Here is a 21,245-nt window from a genome sequence, read left to right on the forward strand (position 1 = left end):
TATGACACGTCTTTTGTGCTGTTGACAGGAAGGTCTCAGAAGGAGGGAAATGTGAGATGGGCTTCTTTAAGTGTCAGGAAAGTGTAGGGATTATAATGCTTTACTCCTTCTTGGAGTGAGGCTTTGGAGGAGGCGTAAAGGGATCAGGCTCCTGCTACAGGCTAGAAGGCATCAGAGGCAGACTGTTGCTGACAGCTGAGATCTGGAAGAAACTGCTGTGTTCTCGGTAGTAGCAGAATTGGTGGTCTTAGAGAACAGTAAAGAAATGTACAGCTGCACCTCTACAAAGGATGTTGGGGTGTCCCTGTGGTGGCTGGCAGCACCACTTCTCTGGATGAGTTTCCAGAAACAGTCCCAATGATTTTGTTCGGAAAAGCAGAAAAGGTCTGAAGTACAGATCTGCAGCAGTGCACCTGAAAACCCTAAGCCTTTTACACTGTCTATATACTGCTTGAATTCAAATCTGCTCATACTGGCATCAGGGAAATACGGTAATGACAGAGAAATACAAAAAGTGTTCAAATACACTTTAGCTTGAGCATATAAAGGGTTCGTATCTTTAGTTTCTAGTGTTCCACTTGGAGCTGAAAATGTGGCTTGCATATTTTCCAGTGACATGGAATGCTGTCCTTGAAGTGGGCTCTGAAAAATGCACTGCTTCAAAATGCACAACAATTATGGCAGAGGTGGTAAAGGTGAGAAAGACTGCCCCTACTGCTCCTGTGTTTAGCTCCCAGAATACAGCAGTAAGCAGCCCTCCTCACAGGTAAAAACTTCAAATATATAAATGATATAAACACAGGTAATCATCAACAACAAAAAAAATCATCCAAAACAAAGTAGTGTGAAATGAATAGCACCAAGGATGTAAAGGCCCATACATCCGTTCTATAAAATCAAAATCTGCAGTACCTAGGCTCAAAATAAAAATTCCAGTGTTAACTGAGCGACTGCAGTGCTGAGACTGCATCCTCATACTGAGCACAGTGTTTTTACAGAAAAGCTAACTGGAAGCTGTAGGAATGCAAAAGTACAAAAATAGATTATGTTCAGTGGCTAGTGAGGAACATTCACTTGAAGTCAGCTCATTCTCTGAAGTCAACAAGAATTTTGTTGTTGTTCTCAGTGGAAAAAAGACCGGACCTTAACTGGAGACTGCACATCACTATTGAACTTGGACTCCCAGAAACACAAAAAAGCTCCCTTAGCAGGTCAATTATTGCACATTTTACCACCAGAGAAAAATTAGAATAGGTAGGACTTGTCATAGTGTGTAAGGCACATGTGTTCTGGAGGTGAAATGTAACTTCTAAAACTTCAGAAGGGTATACATACTTCTTTGCAGAACTGTTTCTGTAAGTAGCTCCCCAACATACAACAGTATGCAACAGAAGACTTGATTCTACCGTTATCTGCTTGAACTACCAGACTCCAGAAAGAGCTGTGTTTGTTTTACTGAAGGCGGAATTTAGCCTGTTGTCATGAGGAGGTGTCCTGGGTTCAGCAGTAGCAGTCATTTGTCTCCTTAGTAGCTGGTGCAGTGCTGTATGTGGAGTTGGAGTAGCTGCGTTGTCTGTTGCTTTACCATCAGATCCTTTCTCTTTGAAGGTGCTGGACGGTGTTGAACAGGGCTCTGTAAGTGTAGGCCAAGCCCCAGCAGTTGCCATGATTTGTCCCTCTCTGGTATGACCAGGATGACAACACACCTCAGTTAAGTGTTTTGATGTCTACTTCCAGACATAACCTAAGCCTAAAGATAATGCAGCTGACAGGCTGACTGGCAGAGACACAGTTTTTGCCATGTGGATTAGGAGTCATGGGTACATTTTACCAGTTCGCAGACATGAAAGGCTACAGTTCAGTATCAAGTAAGAGAAAAAAAAAACAAGTATCTCACAGCAAGAGTAATTTACTGGAATCTGCATCTACTGTTACTGCTGAATTGAATTCTAGACTTTCAGTTCTGTGTCCAAGATGAATACTTGTCAAAATAATAACATCTCTGTTTCTTTAATATTGGTGTCTGAAGAGCCTTTGGGTCAAAATTACATTATTGAGATTAGCACCTCGACAACTTGATGTTGGCAATTACATATAGAAACAGTTGAAAGTTCTTCAAATAGAAGTGGTGGTTCAGGAAAAAACACCAGACTTTTATAGCAAACTTGGTTCTTCAAAAAGTCATTACAATAAAAAGAATACAATCCACGACAGAACATTCTATTTTACACCTGCAACAGTAACTAAAAATATTGCATAAACAAGGTGCAGTCAAAATCTATAGGGCCAAATTCTGCATTGAAGTACCAACTGGAAATGTTACTTTATCTACTGTGATCAGTAACACTTTTATTATTATTTCACAGGGATGTGGATTTCATCTAGCAAACAGTGCATCACTTGACCTATAACAAATAAGTGTAATATACTACAATTTATTCATGAACAATGTATGCTGTCTTTTCCATATTACATCAGTGAGCATGACCAAAATTTGCTGTAACTACACCCAGTATTGATTATGCTTCAAAGCTGGGTTTGTTTTTCGACAGTACTGGATCATTTCAGGATCAAGGTTTAACCAGCTGTTTTGAGGAGACTGTTCTACAGTGAGAGAAACTACTGCAGGAAGCAGCTGTTCATGTCTTATGGCCATGAATGGTGAGGCTGTATTTCTTTCAACACCCTTCCGGAGAGTAGTCACTGTGACGCTGGGTACAGTCAAGCTCCGTTCCAGACATCGATCTGGACTACTGAGGACTGTGGCTGTTTGACTTTTGACAAGTGTTTTTTTCTTCTCTTTCTTCTGACGCATTAGCAAAATGCACACAGAAATGACAGCAGCAATGAGCAGCACAGACACCAGGACCAGGGGGATAATGATGTACCGACGGTTGCTACTTTGACCTGCCTGATCTCTGGGACTCCTGGCATTACCCTGGGTTGTGGTCTTAGTCCCTGCAGATCCACTTGTTCCCACTGCCAGATTTAGCATTGGACCTTCCTCATGTAGATTTCCCCAGTGATTCTGACCTGGCCACATGGTTGGTTCAGTCTTCTGTGGTGCTGCTGTAGGCTCTTCATTCTGAAAAAGGGCTGCTCCCTTGTCCTTTGAGGTAGCGTGAACCTTTAAAGTGGTCATGCTGGTTATGGAAGGCACTTCAGTTGTAAAACCCTGCACAAGTGGGGGACTGTGTGGCACAATGGAATACTGAAAACAGCCAACAGCAGGCTGCACAGCATCTGCCCTAAGTATATATGTGAATGAGTCATTTAACAGATCAACGCCCGTCATATTCGTATCAATGTCTAGAAGCACAACACCGCTATCAATGTCAGCTTGGGTGAATGTCTGAATGTCTTCGAACACTACATCATTCACAAACCTTTTCTTTACAATCCTTCCATGAGATGGGGGCACTATCACTTCAAATCTAGGATTGCTATTTGTCAAATTAGCTAGCTCGGAAGCATCCAGGTCACTGCTTCTGAATTTATAAGCTGCTTGATTTGAAATCTGCATGTCAGATACAACTTGTACTAAAGGCTTCACTGTGATGTTCAGCACTTGTCCTGTTAGATTGCATTCTGTAGTGAAAAGCATAAACTCTAGTACTTCTTTGGACCCAGTGAGGTTTGTCAGGTGGTAACACAACTTTCCTGAGTACAAATCTGCCTGCTCAAATTTAGTAACCTGTTCATTTCCAATCATCAGGTGCCCGTATTTGAGCGGCTGAGTTATTTCATATATGATATTAGTGCTTTTTCCATTTGTGACAGCTGAAAGCTGAACATTAGTAATAGTGACAGATGTCTGGCCCTGTGGAAGAGCAACACTGGTCAGGTTGACCAGGACAAGAGTGATTGGTATGACTTCAAGACTGAATAGCTTGTATAAAGGGCGATGTTTACCATCAGTCACACTGAAATAAAACACCCCAGAAGATGAACTTCCATCCTGTACGAACCAAACTTTATCACTGTCAACATCAGCTTGTGTGAAATCATTTATAGAGACACTGAGATTGCTTTTCATTGCTAAATAACCATTATTGGGGTTATTAACAATGGTGTATTTGAGCTCAACTGGGGCGTTATCTAGGTCTTCAACTTTCAGATGCTCTGACCCCAGCACTGACACATCTCCCTGCAAGACTTTCAAGTGCAGCCTTTTAGTCTTCAGTTCTGGAGCTTGGTCATTCACTGGAACAACTGTGATATTAAATATCTCTTCTAAAACTTCGCCATGGGGCTTTGTCACAGACTTGCTCTTTAGGTTTAACCAAACAGCAAAAGTGAAATTGTCCTTAAGTGATTCAGAATTATCATGTATGTACAGAATTCCAAATTTGTTCAGTATATATTGGGAGAAGTTGGGTTTTTCTTTGGTAATGTTCCTTTCTCCAGCAACTACCACACCATGTTGGGGTAAAGATATAACTTGATACCAGACTTCATATGTGGAGCGCTGCACCTTAGGTAGCTTAACCAATAGATTTGAAGCATCTAGATTTGTTCTGTTGATTAATACTCTACCTCCCTCCTGGACTGTGGCACCTAGCAGAAAGGTAAAGAGAATCTTAGAAATTGAGTATTTTATAGTTGTAATGTTTCAGAAACTAGCTATCAAACACTGATGATCCTCAGTAAAGATTCTCCTTCATAATATCCTTGATTTCCATATGTCATGGTTAAAAATACATTACTACTATGTTTAAAAATACAGGCACATACACGAGACAAGATTTTCTGTTGATGCATGCATTAAGAAATATCTATATTCCAAAAGCTTTTCACACACCATATAGCAAAATGGAGAATACAGCAGCTGGAAGGATCAAATGCAGATACTTAATCTCATTTTTAAAGATGCAGTGATGCAGGTTTCCAAGCTACTGTCTACACTACACTCTACTAAAAAGATATTTTAGTCATTTGTTACAGATGAGAAAGTAGCACTGTTTTTCACATTTATTCATTAGAATCCTGACAGATCAAAACAAATTTGGAGCCCAAACTGTACAGTGTCTTTACCTGTATTTGCCAGAAAACGACTGTTCTGATCATGCCTTGTAATTTCATATGAAATAACAATATGGAACACGTGTAGGTCCAGAGCCGATGGTGGAGAGGAGACAGTAAATGTGAAGAAATCTTCTGCACTCCAGCCAGCTGACTCACCATGTAAGTGCTCATACATGATCACACCTTCATCCACCTGTTTCAGATGAAGGGAAGCCACAGATGTAAGAGGAGAGACATAACACAGAAGTGTAAGGACAGGAAAAAGAATATTTGGAACACTGTTCAAGAAAGCCTTTGTACCTTAGACCACAAAGTTTATACAGGATCATAAGAAAAAAAACTTACAGTCAAGCCCAATCGTTAACCCAGCACTGCCAAGTCCACCAATATACTATGTCCCTAGGTGCCATATCTACAAGTTTTAAAAGACCTCCAGGGATGGTGACTCCACCCTTGGCAGCCTGGTCCAATGCTTGACAACACTTCTGGTGAAAAATTTTTCCTCATAGCCAATCTAAACTTACCCTGGCGCAACTTCTTGTCTTATTGCCTGCCACCTGGCAGAAGAGACTTACACTTACCTCACTACAACCTCCTTTCAGGCAGAGAGTGATAAGGTCCCCCCTGAGCCTCCTTTTCTTCAGACTAAACACTCCCAGTTCCCTCAGCTGCTCCCCATCACACTTGCACTCCAGACCCTTCACCAGCTTCATTGCCCTTCTCTGGACCTGCTCCAGCACCCCAATATCTCTCTCATAGTGAGGGGCCCAGAACTGAACACAGGATTCGAGGTGCAGCCTCACCAGTGCCGAGAACAGGGGAATGATCACTGACGTGGTCCTGTGACCCCTCTATGTCATGTTCATCTAGCTGTTGACCAACACCCCCAGGTGGTTTTCCGCCAAGCAGCTTTCCAGCCACTCTTACCCAAGCCTGTAGCATTGCATGGGGTTGTTGTGGCCCAAGTGCAGGACTCAGCAGTTAGCCTTGTTAAATCTCCTACAATTTGCCTCAGCCCACTGATCAAGCCTGTATGTAACATACACTGAGATTACCTCAAAATTCTTCTCATAAGATGGACTCTGTGTTACCAGACAAGCTTACCTGAAGGCAGGTGAAATGTTACTGTGCATGAATATCTACTAAAGTCCTCATGTGATGAACATAGATATAAAACACTGAGAAATTCATCTCAAACTAGCAATGGCAAACAGGACCTTAGCTGGACTGTACTTTTAATGAATTGGAGTTTCATATCTAGGGTTTTTTCTTTATAAGGATACCAGTGGATCTGGACTCATTGTCCTGAAAAAGCGCATGAAAGACTGAAGGCTTGAAAAGGACTCTGATGCAGGTATTTCATGATGAATAGGCAAACACAGTTGGTAAGGGACTGTGGAAAACAGAAGGAGGTGCAGTAACCACTGAAATACAATCTCATTTACAACCAAGAGCTGATGAGATTATTTAGTGAAAAATTCCTGCATCACAGCAAGAAGGGGATTCCCAAGAGTCACAAATGGATCTGGTTTGTCCTATACCTGCCTTCATTGACTTTGCAAATCATCACACTCAAGAGAATCCAATCAATCCCAGCATGAGTGTCTATGCTTCAAAGTACTGCGAAATGCTGCAGTCAGTCTTCAGAGAAACACATATTTATACAAGATACAACCCTTTACCTCTTTAGGCCCCAAATCAAAAGGCAGAATTTTCAGACTAGGATTCTCATTCCACACCTACACTTTAAGATCAATACCATGATATACTGAAACTGCAATAGGATTCCTAATAACCACAAGACCAGAACTCTTACTAAATCTCATCCAGTAGATTCAGTATCTGGTCTGCTTGATAATTCATTCACTGGCTTGCAGAGAAGACAGCTCTACCTATTAAATCCCTGGCAACTTCCCAGGGAACTACTGACCTGGCTTTCATGTGTTAGTTCATAATGGCCAGAAAGATCCCTGTCTCACATGGTGCTGATTCTAAGTTTACTATTCATAACAGGCGGCAAACACCCTGAAGGAACTCACTACCATGCTTTCCTATCACATATGCTTGAAAGGTGTGAAAAAAGAAAACACCCTGCTGGCAACCCCCTCCCTGCCCACCGCCGCTATCATAGATGAAGCACTTTAGCAGTATAGAATCTGAGTTGTGACTACAGAGAGAGCTAATCCTGAAATTACCGCAACAGACCCCACTGAGATCACTAGAGAAACAGGGCTTTCAGGGTCGGTTTTCTCAGCTGACTCAAAACCATCCCATCTCATTGTCTAAAAAATTCAGACTGATGTGATAAAATCCTATAGGCACATCTCCAGTTTTGTACTTTCCCTATACTGATTTAATTCTTAATGGCTATTGTAGGACAAAACAGATACTAAAATGACACACTGGTTCAGGGTAACTTCCCAAAGCATATATCTAGAACCTCAAGTTGGAGAATGTTAATATATGTAACAAGAACAGGCACAATATGTATTCTTTAAATCCAACAGTGTTTAGTATCAGTCTTAATAAGCTAGGGTGGTTTTCTTCAGTTGCAAGACTATGCTTATATCTGGGATAAGAAGAAAATGGGATTGGTAAGGATTTCTGTGTTTACCTCTGCAATGATTTTAAATATAACAAAGAAACTGTGGCTTGCGGCAAGATGAAAATACTTTCAAGATACCATAGAAAGTATTGGCAGAGAAATAAACCCCAAACATCATGTTGAAAACTACTGTGTTACTCAAGTGGAAGGGCAGACACAGGGACTGTGAGAATGAAGACCTCAGACCCTCTATAGGAGAGGATCTAGTTTGAGACCATCTTAAGAACCTGAACGTGCACAAGTCCATGGGACCTGATGAAATTCATCTGCAGGTCCTGAAGGACCTGGCAAATGAAGTTGCTAAGCCACTGTCCACCATATTTGAAAAATCATGGCAGTCAGGTGAAGTTCCCAAAGGCTGGAAAAAGGGAAATATAACCCCCAATTTCAAGAAGGGGAAAATGGATGACCCGGGGAATTACAGACCAGTCAGTCTCACCTCTGTGCCTGGCAAAATCTTGGAGCAGATTCTCCTGGAAGGCATGCTAAGGCACATGAAAAACAGCAAGGTGCTTGGTGACAGCCAGCATGGCTTCACTAAGGGGAAATCCTGCCTGACCAGTTTGGTGGCCTTCTCTGATGGGGCTACGGAACTCATGGACAGGGGCACAGCAGTTGATGTCATCTGCCTGGACTTGTGCGATGTGTTCAACACTGTCCCATACAACATCCTTGTCTCTAAATTGGAGAGACATCAATTTGATAGGTGGACCACTCGGCAGATAAAGAACTGGCTGGATGGCCGCACACAAAGAGTTGTGGTCAATGGCTCAGTGTCCAGCTGGAGACCAGTAACGAGTGGCATCCCTCAGGGATCGGTGCTGGGACCGGTCTTGTTCAACATCTTTGTCGCTGACATGGACAGTGGGATTGAGTGCGCCCTCAGCAAGTTTGCCGATGCCACCAAGCTGTGTGGTTCGGTTGATACGGTGGAGGGAAGGAATGCCATCCAGAGGGACCTTGACACGCTTGTGAGGTGGGCTGATGCCAACCTCATGAAGTTTAACCATGACAAGTGCAAAGTCCTACACCTGGGTCGGAGCAATCTCAGGCACAGCTACAGGTTGGGCAGAGAAGAGATTCAGAGCAGCCCTGCAGAAAAGGACTTGTGGGTGTTGGCTGATGAGAAAATGAACCTGAGCCAGCTTCAGTGTGTGCTCCCAGCCCAGAAAGCCAACTGTATTATGGGCTGTATCAAAAGGAGCGTGACCAGCAGGTCGAAGGAGGTGATCCTGCCCCTCTACTCTGCTCTTGTGAGACCTCACTTGGAGTATTGTGTGCAGTTCTGGTGTCCTCAACATAATAAGGACATGAAACTGTTGGAACAAGTCCAGAGGAGGGCCATGAGGATGATCAGGGGACTGGAGCACCTCCCATATGAAGATAGGCTGAGAAAGTTGGGGCTGTTCAGCCTGGGGAAGAGAAGCCTGCGTGGAGACCTCATAGCAGCCTTCCAGTATCTGAAGGGAGCTGTAAGAATGCTGGGGATGGACTCTTCACTAGAGACTGTAGTGACAGGACAAGGGGTAAGGGATTAAAGCTTAAACAGGGGAAGTTCAGGTTAGATACAAGGAAGAAGTTCTTTACTGTAAGGGTGGTGAGGCACTGGCACAGGTTGCCCAAAAAAGTGGGCTCCACCCCTGTAATGTAAATGCTCCACCCTTGTAATGTAAATGCTCCACCCTTGTAATGTAAATACTTCACCCCTGTCAGTGTTCAAGGCCAGGCTGGACAGAGCCTTCCTTGGGCAACATGGTTTAGTGTGAGGTGCCCCTGCCCATGGCAGGGGACGTGGAACTAGACGATCTTAAGGTCCATTCGAACACTAACTATTCTATGATTCTATGATTCTATAAGGGTTTTTAATGCAGAATTAATTTTCTTATATTGAGAACTACAACCGTTCATGAAAATATTTCTTGGAATGTAATAGTGATTTCAATTATAGTGTTTTTTTGGCAATGAAGCAACAAGCCACAGGGCTCAGGGAAGAGTTCAGAATCATAGCAAAATTGACAACTATCTTTATAAGCTAGCTGCATAGTACTTTTCAGAAGTGAAATTTCAAGTTCCGCAACAGAATTAAGTTAACAAAAATCCAAATTCAATTCAAATCAGATTTACAAGCTTCTTATTACCGAAAAGAAATTTAATGTCTTATTCTCCATTACATAGAGAATATGTTTGCAAGATCAATGTCATTTTGCTTCATGTGCCTACAACACACTAAATAGTGAAAGCTTTATTTAGGATCTCTTTTCTCTCCCACATACCTCATTCTATACCAGAATAATCAGCATGCTGGTTAAGATACATTAATTCTACCTGCAGTAAGTCACTTAGCTCTACTTTGTCTGAAGTAAAAATGGCCAGTATAAATACCTCTGTCAGAGAAGAAAAGCATACACATTATTGCAGCTCAAATCCTCACACAACTTACAAAGATCAAAGGAAATTTAGATCTACATTAGCAAGAACTAAAGCCATAGAGAGTAAGTGGCATGTTCTGACATGGCACTATCTGATAAACACACGTAAAGACCATACCCATAAGCAAAAAGCGTAAAATTCCAGAACTTTAGCTGAAAGACTTTCTATCTGATGTGCTTACTGTTTCACCTAATGCTCATAAAAATCACAGATTTTAGGAACAGAAGAGAACATTGTCATCATACAGTTCATCTCCATTAAAACATAAGAGAAAACTTGGCATCTATTGCAACAAGAGCAGTATCATAATGGGATTACAACACTTTTACAATGGGATTACAACATTCTGTGTTTGCCTTGATTTATAATGTTCAAGCAGAGATTCATTTCATTACAGTCTTTGATCAGGTTGTTTCAAAGTCTGATGATAACTAGTAAGAAAGTCAACTTTTATTCCAGGTTTTGTTGGTCAAGTTTCATTTCTGGCCAATAGGTTTTCTCATTCCTTCATATATACTAATCAAACAGCCACTTTAAAAATGTGTAAATGTAGGTTAAAACCAAGTTATCTCTTATTTTTTCCTAATACTGAACTCCCTTTATCTCTACCACTTAGATTTTCCGAAAATAACTTACTGCATGCAGAGCTCACAGTTATATTCAGATTCTGACACAGACAGAAGTCATTTCAGTTGCAAAAGAATGTTTTCCATTGAGTTACGTGAGCTGCCACGTTTCAGTCGTTCAAATATGAGTCCCTGTATTACAGCTAAGATTCTTTAAACACTTAATATCACAGCCAATCAAGTCAATAAAAGTCCTCTTGGGGACACCCATGAGGACTGTGCACAGCTGAAATTAATCTCCTACTTGGATTTTTCGTAGATCAAAAGGCTACTCCTTCTGCCAAAAACTAAAGGCTTCCAACCTCGGACTGCTGGTTAATGGCACCAGAACAGCTCTTTCTGAAAAATACCGTTACAAGCAAAACAGTGAAAATTGCCAAGACCCTGCTAGTATCCAAGTAGAGGGGAAAAAGGGCTCCTCCTGCGTTCATTACTAGATGCCAGATACTTAATGACATAGCAAATCTGGGTGATTGCACTGATGGGTCACATATGCCTGGTTATTTAACAGATATAAATGGATCAGACAAAGAACAAGCAACTGAGATACCCTATGAAGTAACAATCTACCCCTGAACTTGGTATTGTAAAGTAAATGCTTACCATAGACTGCGTAAAACTGAGGATTTCCTGAGTAGTATTATCAGAATTTACTCTGATCAGCCTTCCAAGTTTTGGGGAAGTTACAATCATAAAAGTTATAGTTCTGTTTCCTGCATTGGTCACATCACTGGTTACAGCTTTCAGATCATGTCGTGAAATAGGCTTCCTGGAACCTAAAAAATGTCAATTATAAGTAACACAGATTTGAAAGAGCAAAGGGCCCCAAAAGGCAAGTTTTGTATGCTTGTCTCACCCTCTCATCTAGCTATTCTACTCAGCATTTTAGTAATGTTTTATAAGATTAGCAGGTTTACCCTTTTTTTGGTTACCTTCTACTTACAACTCTTCTACAGCTTTTTCAATCAAAAAGTCCATCACTAGCATGTACCTTGGTTTTACAATAAATGAAGAAACTGCAGTTCTTTTCAGCGCATGTAATTGCTAAACACTAGCTTCTGCAAAAACAATCCAAAGTAAAGAATACGCATAAGAATCCCTGTTCCTAAATTACATGTCTAGAACTGAATTAAAACTCCAGTCACCACTGTTTCTGGTAATCCCAGCTGTCCACAGAAGGCAGGGTGATTTGGCAGGGAAAAGCCTCAACAAGCAAACTTTCTAGTGAACACACAAACCAAAATTGATTATTACAGGCAGCTTGAACCATGCTTTATCAATATGAAAGATTTTCATTAAATGAAATTAAAACATAAATACTGAATTAAACACATTAGGAAGAACATCACATCACAGAAATAATGACCTGAACTAAAATAATGTATTATTAAGATGGATGGAGACTGAGGGATAACAAAATCCTTTTAATACATAGCACCACACTAAACAGTACATTCTGGTTTAAATATTATAAAGATTATAAAGAGCTTTCTGGCATTTAGTCAAACAAAATAAATGTTGATATAGCGACAAAACAAAACCTACTACTTCCTTAACAACAACAACAAAAAAAAGTATGTTTATTTGTCTTCTTTTTGATGCACTGTTTCATGGTACATGTTTAATGATACTTTTGGAGGAGCAATAGATTCCCATAATCCTATTCCCCCTGCTTCCACTTCTGCCTCCATTTTTACATTTTCTTTCTTTCTTGAGCTAGAAGCTTTTATAGGTACTAATACGTAATTTCAGATGCTAGTATTATATATCCTAGAAGTCTGAATTATCAATCCATCTTCAATGAAGCATAATGTTTATACATGAATAACACGAAATAACATTTTCCTGCTATAATAATCAGAAGAAAAAATATAGTAAGCAAACCGAAGAATGGTGATGCTCTGCAAGCCTTTAGTAACATCAGGATTCTGACTGTTTGCATGCACTTGTGCCCTGGTTCAAATCACATCTGATTTGAAATAGAGTTGTTATAATGAAATGAGATGTTTTGGCTCTGCCTGTTTTCCCCTTTTTACCTTCCTATGCCTCTCTTTGTCTATACTGCTTTGAAAAGTAAAGCAGTCACGCAGGTCTAGAAAAATTCTTCCACACTGTATCTAATTTCAAGGAGTCTCCCTCCTCTTCCTCTCTCTTCCCTTTTTTGCATGACAGGCTGAGAGTGAAGCGTGACCTTGTGTTGTGTGTATAGCAGATGTGATCAGGAATGTACAATTGAGAGCAACAGTTAATCAGACCAGGTGCACCTGCAAACACAGTTATTTCTTAGTAACCTCCTACTTACACAAATAAAGCCTCATGGCCTTAACAAAGTAAGAGAGAACAACTCTCAAACATGGTCACACTGCACTGATGGAAGTTACCACTCCAGTTTTTCATAACAGCAACAAATTACCATACCACCACCATCACAGTGCAGATGTCACTCGCTACACAAGATGAAATACAGTCTAGGGCCACAGACAATAAAGTCTCTCAAGCTTTTCTGCAAAAATGAGATCCTCTGCCAAACTTAACCTGCTCCTTCACCCACTTCTGTCCTGAGACTTAAGAACCTTTTCCAGCACCTGCAGTAGTTATGCTGTGGTCTGACACCTCAACAGAGAGAGTCAACAGACTGCGTGAAGGAAAGGGAAGTGAGAACACTGTCTCCTTGTTCCCAAACATGGAAGCACAGAGGTTGCAAAAGCAACCCAACACAAACACAGGGAAAATGAACAGAGATGGAAGGAAGACACACAACAAGGATGGATGATGCACAGTAGGGCCAAACTAATCCAGAAAAGTAAAAGATGACAGCATAAGACTATCACTGGTACCTAACAATTTTGGTACCCATTTTCAATTGCCTACATTTAAGACTTGGAAAGTGCTTTGTAATGACCATTCTGCCTATTACTGCTAAACAGTTATGAATCATCTCATCTATGGACTGCTCAGACAGCTTTGCTTACAAATACCTACGAGTAAGGCTGCCTTTCCTTCTCAAAGAGCAACCCAGTTCATTCCTTCCTTGAGCAATTGCTTCCCTGAAGAAAGCAAATCCTCACATTATAGATATCTAGCATACATGAGAAAAAAAATAATCTATCAGTCAGTTTTCTGAGCACATCAAATAAAACAAGCTTCTGTTAAACAGAAAAATATCCATGAATTATATGAACAAATCTGGTATATCCAACACAAAAGAAGACAGTACATGCTCTTATAAAATTGCAGAACAATATACTTGAGAGAACACCCAGTCATGAAGACACGGCAACTTCTTCATGGTATTTTCAATTTTCACTTCCCTAGAGAGACAATTCTTCAAGTTGTCTCAAAATTAACTCTTCCTGCAGTGCTATAAAATATAACAGGACACTGGCTATTGTTTTTCTGTGTATTAACCATTTGGCAGTATCATTACTGCAATAGTTATTTCATGATCATCATGTACAGCTGAAGCCCATACACTTCCAGAACGTCTTTAGAAAGTATCATAAAGCAAACACATGAAAAAGCTAATAATACTTTTTAACACCAAAAAGGAGTTTTGCTAACTCAAAGTAAGCAAGAATTCAGGAAAAACTGTGGGCTTAGATGAACATAGCTTGCAGTGATGAAAGAAATACTGTACTTTGCAAACTGGAAAACAGATTGATAGCCTAGAGTCTTTGCTTTCTATGGCAGTATAAGGTATAATTTTCTTACAATTATTTTTAGCTTAAGACAGAATTTCCATAAATCCCTATGCCTGAGGCAACCTTACACACCAAATCACAGATTAATAAGCTTTTTAAGTGGATTTATGTGAATCCCATTTATATTGACTGAATTAGAAGATCATGCTGCTACAATCTCATTTTTTGTTGCCTGTGTTTAAGTAGCTTTTGTTGCAAGCCTGTGTTTATGCAGCTTATACCCAGGAAGCTTAAGAAACTAAAATGTTCCTCTTCTGTATCAAATTAGCAACTCAAGGTATAGTTTAATACCTATAAAGCTTTACCAATTCTCAGTCTCTCTCTGGCCGTACAGATGTTCAGAGCAAAAAAGAAGGTAGCACACATTAAAGTGTAATGCGAGACACTGCTGAGAGAAGACTAATCTTCATTTTAACTTTAGTCCTGCAATTAATGTTAGATTACTAACTCAATGAGGGATTACTCCTGCCAATGCAAAGTAGTAAATGGATCTGGTGAGACTCTCCTAACACATAACTCCTGCATGGCAGGATTTCACCAAAAAAATGCCCAGCTGTTGAACCAGCCAGTACAAATGCACAAACATGAATCAAAGTCTTCAGTCCTCCTGATTAATCAGTGACTCAATGCTGCTGTCTATAACTCAGCTCAAACAGTAAGAAAGCGAATTAGCAATCTGGCGAGTTATGTTTGCTATTCATAATCCAATGGACACAAGTTTCACTCTGCTTTTACCAGGCAAAATACAACCAGCTAAGACACCTCTAAATATATGAATAAAATACTGACCTTTTAAACAAATATGAAGGGGAAATGTTGAGAGCTTAGGAGGACAGTGTAGCTGTCACTCTGTGCTTATGTATTTCACTGCCAATTTCCATGCCTCCAAGCACATTAAAGATCATAAAACAATAAAGTAATACATTGTTTGAGAAAACGTAAATGTTCTTTTAAAACTCAGACAGATAGATGTTCTGAGGTACAGTTTTCTATAGTTTACTCAGATAGCTATCTGAGAAATGTATACATATTTGTACATATGCAACTTCTTCAAGTGTATGAAATCACAATAATTTTTAAAAACAGACCTGGGAAGACTCCAAGTCCTTTGTTTACTTCAAGGGTAATGACTAGTGTCTGAGCTGCTATGCTAAAAATCTGGCGAGGTACAAAGTTCAAACCATCTGTCACCTGAAAGTTGAAGCCTCCAGACACTGCTCCTGTAGAAAACAAAAACATAAATTTATTCTTATATTATTCTGTCATCCAAAACATGCAAACATACACAGGACCTCTTTTGCTCTTGGCTACAGTGAAATATATCCAAAGTAATATTGAACCAATTTTTTACTAGTATCTTTATATTTTAATTAAAATAAATTTATAATGCAGAAAGAAGAACTTCCCAAGGAAGAACTACTGGCTATTTTTTTACACTGAAGGCCAGACATCCCTTAGATGTAAATCAGCAGAGTGTCCTTTTCTTTCTTTCTTCACTGACCACAGTGAAGCTGAAATCAAGTTAAACTTGGGGTGAGAGTGACTCCCAGATTGTCTACTCCTTTGTATCTTAGGAGGGACCAAAGCACTTCATAAGTCACATTTTGGCAAAGAAGGAATCTGGGGACAAAAACAACTAGAAAGTTCTTTCATTTAGATTTACATTTTAAGGACTGAATCCTGAAGGTTGTTTCCTTTGTCTCTTTACTCTGCTTCATCTTTGCTGAAGAGCCTGTGTTGTTACAGCTTAAACTATTTCAGAGGTTATGTGTACTCATAATAAGTGCACATCTTTTTCTTTAATCTTAGGACCTGTATGCACTTTGGCACAAGCAATAGCAAAATACCTCTAGGAGTCTGAGTGGATTCCTGTAAAAATACACGTTTCAGAACTGACTTACTGCTTTAAGTAGAGGCTCCCCAGATTGTATAATTAGGTAGAAAGAGGGAATGAAAAAGAAAAAACATTAACTGCTGCAGTTATCACTGCTTATCTACTTGGTTTGCCGAACTTAGCCATGAGATACTGTTACATGAATATATTCCCTGAATGTGAGAGAGTGTCATGTATTTTCACATAAAGATCAGTACTGCCTGCTGAACTACAAATCAGCATACCAGAAGAATCAAATGTGGGTTCTGAGATTATAGTTAACAATTCCCCTAGGCAATGCTCTTATAACCAGCCAGGCACAAAAGCAGTTCTGCAAGATCAGATCATATTGTTTTTATTTTAAATGTTTTTATTCTCTGATGTTCTCTCTTCGTAAAAATGCACAAGTAGTTGCACATTTAAAAAAGGCATTGAGGAGTCTACTATTTGCATCAGGTTGCAGAAAAAAAAGCATACCTAGCCTCACTTGTATTTTTGGCTAATACAGCTCAACTGCCCAACTCACACACACATTTTGTCACTGGCAGTCAGGAACAGAACTAAATCCTGAGGTGCTGCTTGGGTGGAGCATATATTACTTTATCACAATTGATTTTTAAAGGCATATCTGATCAGATGTGATAAAGAGGACATGAGAAAGAGGATTGTACTGCATTGAAAAGACACTGAGAATTCAGAACCATCAAGAGTTCACTACTGCCCTAAGGGAAAAAAAACACAGACAGGATTTAACAGCAGACCCTATACTGTGCAAGCAGGATAAGAGCACCCTGGAGTAGAGCAAGGGTGGAAAAGGGAAGGAATTCTCATACTGAGAGAGAAATACAGGACCAGAAAGCCATGTTCTGGTTCTGCCTTTATGCTGGTGACAGGGGATTATAGAGGAAACACAAAATTTAAGGGGAAAACATGAGAACAAAGAGGGAGATCTGCAAGTCACAGCACAGAATAAAGAGCACAATGTAACTCGCAAGACTGAGCAAAGATGAAGGGAAAATTTTATGAGATCGAAAATTAGAGGCACAAAAGCAAAGTTCAGTAGTACTTTTTCTAGTAGTACAAAAGACCCTGAGTCACTTCCATGTACAGATGTAAAAGACCCATGGTGTCATGAGGAGCAGCCAGGGGATGGAAAAGCTGCCTCAGCCAAGATGCTGCTCTTCCCCTTGGGAAAGCCTAGAGCGAGTAGGAAGAGTAGATACCAGGCTGTTGAGACCACGAAGTGGGGTTTCCTCCCAGGAGAGAATCTAGCACACACCAGAAGACTGAAGATGAGGGACAGAGCATTTGGAAAGGGGCAAGAGAAAAGGGGTAAAAAGCTGAATGACAGCAACCAGATAAGCAAACCCCCTGGACAAGGCTGGGAGCAGTAACATTAGAGTACTAAGCACACTTCTACCAACAGTCCAACATGAAGAAGGTAAGAAAATCACAGACTGAGAAAGGAAAAGCAGCAAAATGTCCAAAGCACTTTCTGAAACACTGGAGGCCACGAGGTTAGGCAGACGGCAGCTCAGAGCAGCTGTAAAAGGTGACACATCACCTGAGCAATTTAACATTACAAATTTACAATACAACCCACACTCCCACTCACTAGAAAATTTAAACTGCTGTTCTTTTTGCTTTTATTAATCAAGGTTCACTTCTTAAAACTGCAGATGTGCATTTTCCCATTCTAGAACACAAAGTGGATTCATTTCCTCACACCGAGACTACCACCATCCTAACACCATAGGAGTTTTTACACGTCAAAGTCTCCCTCAGAACAATTTAGACAGCTTGGATCACTTTTGCCATGCTCTTAACCTTTTATTTCCTGACCAAATTATTTGAGCAGTATATTTAGAGCTTGCCAGCAGCTGCTTGTAAAACAATTTCAGCAACACATTTGCACTCTGCAAGACAGAGCATGGGATGTCAGAGAAGTTCAACCTGCAACCAAGCCTCATGAATACACAGCACAGACCTAGAGTGGCTGTTGCACTCAAGGGAGCACTGCAAACAATTCCAGCCTTTCTGAGGGCTAGGAAGAGAGTACCTCTTGTGTCTTCTTCCCCAAAACTGGCATTGCTTCATTAGCACCTCCCTTCTTCTTTCAGCTGAGGTAAGATGATAGTAGAGTTGGCGATAGCTACTTTTCTCCTCATCCTCTGGCTGTAACCCTGCTAGGATGTTCATTCCTGTGGCTTCCTAGCACTGCCACTTTATTTTTACTCCCCAGACATTCTTTCTGTAGCAGCAGCATGAACAACCTGACCTCTAGCTCTGGCCACTGGCAGAAAGGAGCCAATCTTTAAATTCTGAACTCCTTCACAGTCTGAAAAGGAGATTGACATCACCTAGATGAACCATAACTTTATTGCCCAGAGCTGTTCAGGAACACAGCTAGGCTGCGACAGGTATCTGAGACACTGCTGGTGCATGTGTACCTCTGCACTGTAGCAACCCACAAAGGTTCCAGGAGAGCCTCAATGACAAAGGTCAAAAAAATGAATTTCCAGTCTCTGAAAGCTGTATGACAACGGTCCTCTCTGCAAACCTGCATTCAGAAAGAAGGCTGCTACCAAGAGAACCACTAATACACCAAGGTTTCTTGGTAAGCACACATTAAAGTAGCCATCACACCCCTCCCTGTTTAGTTGTGAGACTATGTGTCACATAACCGGTGCTTTGAGATTTTTGTGACATTACAAGGAGATCTTCAAAGGATTACAAATGTACAGAATAGGAGCAGTATTTTGGTAACAGAGGTGGTACTTTTGAAACCACATACCATTGTGTACAAATACTAGCTGCCCTTCAATTATATGAGCCTGGGTAAAACTAAGGATGCTCTTGTTTGGAGAAGACTTCAGAGCCAAGTGCCCATTGCTAGGTGGAGTAACGGAATATATGAGTTCTGATGGTGAGGAGTCCTTGTCTTCTGCACAGAGGTCATCAATAGTTATTTCTGTGACTGAACCCACCCAGACCTAGAAAAGCAAAAAAAAAAAGTATTAATAGTAATAAACAAAATGCATACAAAATAAAATCAGAGGGGGAAAAAGTCCTCAAAGAAAACAATAAGTATTTCTGCTGTGCAACATTAGCAGCTATGACGTGTTTCTCCTGACTCTCTCCTCATAGATTGGAACAGTTGGCAAATGTTTTTCAAAATACAAGACCATGAAATAACACAAGCAAACACATCCCGCGCCAGTTTGAGTTTTACATAGCTTCAGTATGAGTGCTCTATTTGTCAGGCACTATCCAAACTCTTACAAACATAACAGAATTCTATTATGACAACTGAGTCAAAGGAGCAACTTTCCAACACATACACATGAATATTAGTGTTATGTACTTCACAGCAGGCAATGCATTCAATATGCTCTACTTTCACCAGCAGAAAAGAAAAAACAATCTAGGGACAGCACAATCTCTAATACAAAGAAACACTTCTTCTAGCTGCCTTATTTCCTTCTAACAACACATGCTAAAGGCCCTTTCTCAGTGCACCAAACAACCTACAGAGGTGCTTAGTCCTGTGGGAGATGACAAAATCAACACCTCCAAAAGCTACTTAGCACTTTGCAAAGTCATGCTTTTTTATTTAATTTTTTTTTAGTCCAAGATATGCATGAACTGCAAATACCCTTCTTTCAAGCAGGGTTTGCTGCCTGAGCTTCATCTCTGTCTTACTGGGTAATTTGTTGTTTGGAAACAATATGCAACAGCCCATTTTACTCTTCATCTTTGCCGGTTTTAGTTGGAATCACAGAGAAAAGTACTAACAACAATACATGTTTATCTCAACATGAAATGAAACCCTAAACATTCATTCCATCAATGCCAATGCTTTCTATGCTGAGTTTATATCACAGTGTATAATCTCAAGAGCCTGAGCTTTTAAAAATCTCAGCTGGAGCTTCAAAACACATAACTGCATCATCTCTTCCTGTCTTCAAAGGGTCTCAGTACACTTGAAAAATATCTGGTATAATATCACACCAAATGGTTGAAGAGGAAGTGTGATCCTTGTAAAAGGGCATTTTACCTCTCCTAAACCAAAAATGAGCAATCACAGATTTTTCCTTAAGTATTAACTTTACTTTTTAATAAAAACCATGGAATAAAACCTTTCAAAGCCATTGGGATTTTTGCCACAACACTTCAATAGAGGAAAGATTTCAGACTACACAGTGTAACAAAATATGTGCCATGGAAAAAGAGTCATTAAAATGAAATGATACATGCTTTCTGGTTAGAAAAAAGGCTTAAAAAAGAATTTGTATTACAATTTATAATAGAAGTCTTGCAAACAGGAAATAGCTATTTCCTTCCTTTAATATGTATTTCTCTGTAATGTAATTACTACTAGTGAAGTTTCATAAAAGATGCTACCTATGAGCACAAAGGATGATAACTAATAAGAAAGGCTGACTTAATGAGTGGCACCAAATAAGCACATCAGTGTCACTGGTTGTGTACTGAGACCCTTTAACTTGTCTCTATAGAACTTGATTTAGATTATTCTGAACAGAAAATAAAAGGCCAGGTACAGGATATCCAAAAAACATAAGAAAGGACTATGCAAACATGTTATTACAAGTGACTTACTGAGTTTTGAAATATTTTCTCATCCTAAAGGAAAAAAATAGCTTTTTTCTAGAAGGACAGTGTTTACTTCTATTGTTCCAGCATACTAACACACAATGCTTTTTAAAGCACTGTACATGCCTTGCAACATGATCCTTGAGGACTGAAAGGAGATCCAAGGGCTGAAAAGGGCTATAGGAAGTGGACACCCAGAATACTGCAATTGCTGTACAAGTGTCTTATTTTCCACATCTGGGATCAAGTCCTCCTTTAAAAGCACCATGAAAACTGCATTGAAACTTCCAGGACGTACCATTTCACTAATTCTGCATGTTCCACAGCATGGTAAAAAAAAAATTCACGACCCTGCCCAATGGAAAATAATT

The 21,245-nt window shown here is 40.1% G+C and overlaps 1 protein-coding gene across 2 annotated transcripts in view; it reads right to left on the bottom strand.

The window, feature by feature from the left end:
- Positions 1-1,626: 1,626 nt before the first annotated feature.
- Positions 1,627-21,245, bottom strand: part of LOC130595684 (chondroitin sulfate proteoglycan 4-like) — a 30,178-nt gene continuing 10,559 nt past the window's right edge. Inside the window, exons 6-10 of one of the 2 annotated variants that reach the window (XM_057402632.1) lie at positions 19,055-19,253; positions 15,476-15,607; positions 11,290-11,462; positions 5,035-5,218; positions 1,627-4,557 (exon numbers count right to left, since the gene is read on the bottom strand). In XM_057402632.1, the coding sequence (XP_057258615.1) occupies positions 2,504-4,557; positions 5,035-5,218; positions 11,290-11,462; positions 15,476-15,607; positions 19,055-19,253 (2,742 nt within the window). In that variant the 3' untranslated portion in view covers positions 1,627-2,503. The remainder of the gene's footprint in view (positions 4,558-5,034; positions 5,219-11,289; positions 11,463-15,475; positions 15,608-19,054; positions 19,254-21,245) is intronic. The other variant, XM_057402633.1, reaches the window with a different exon arrangement.

Source organism: Pezoporus wallicus, unplaced genomic scaffold (assembly GCF_028554395.1).
Source record: "Pezoporus wallicus isolate ANWC-B61680 ecotype Strahan unplaced genomic scaffold, APGP_CSIRO_Pwel_v1 contig_2870, whole genome shotgun sequence".
NCBI lineage: Eukaryota > Metazoa > Chordata > Aves > Psittaciformes > Psittacidae > Pezoporus > Pezoporus wallicus.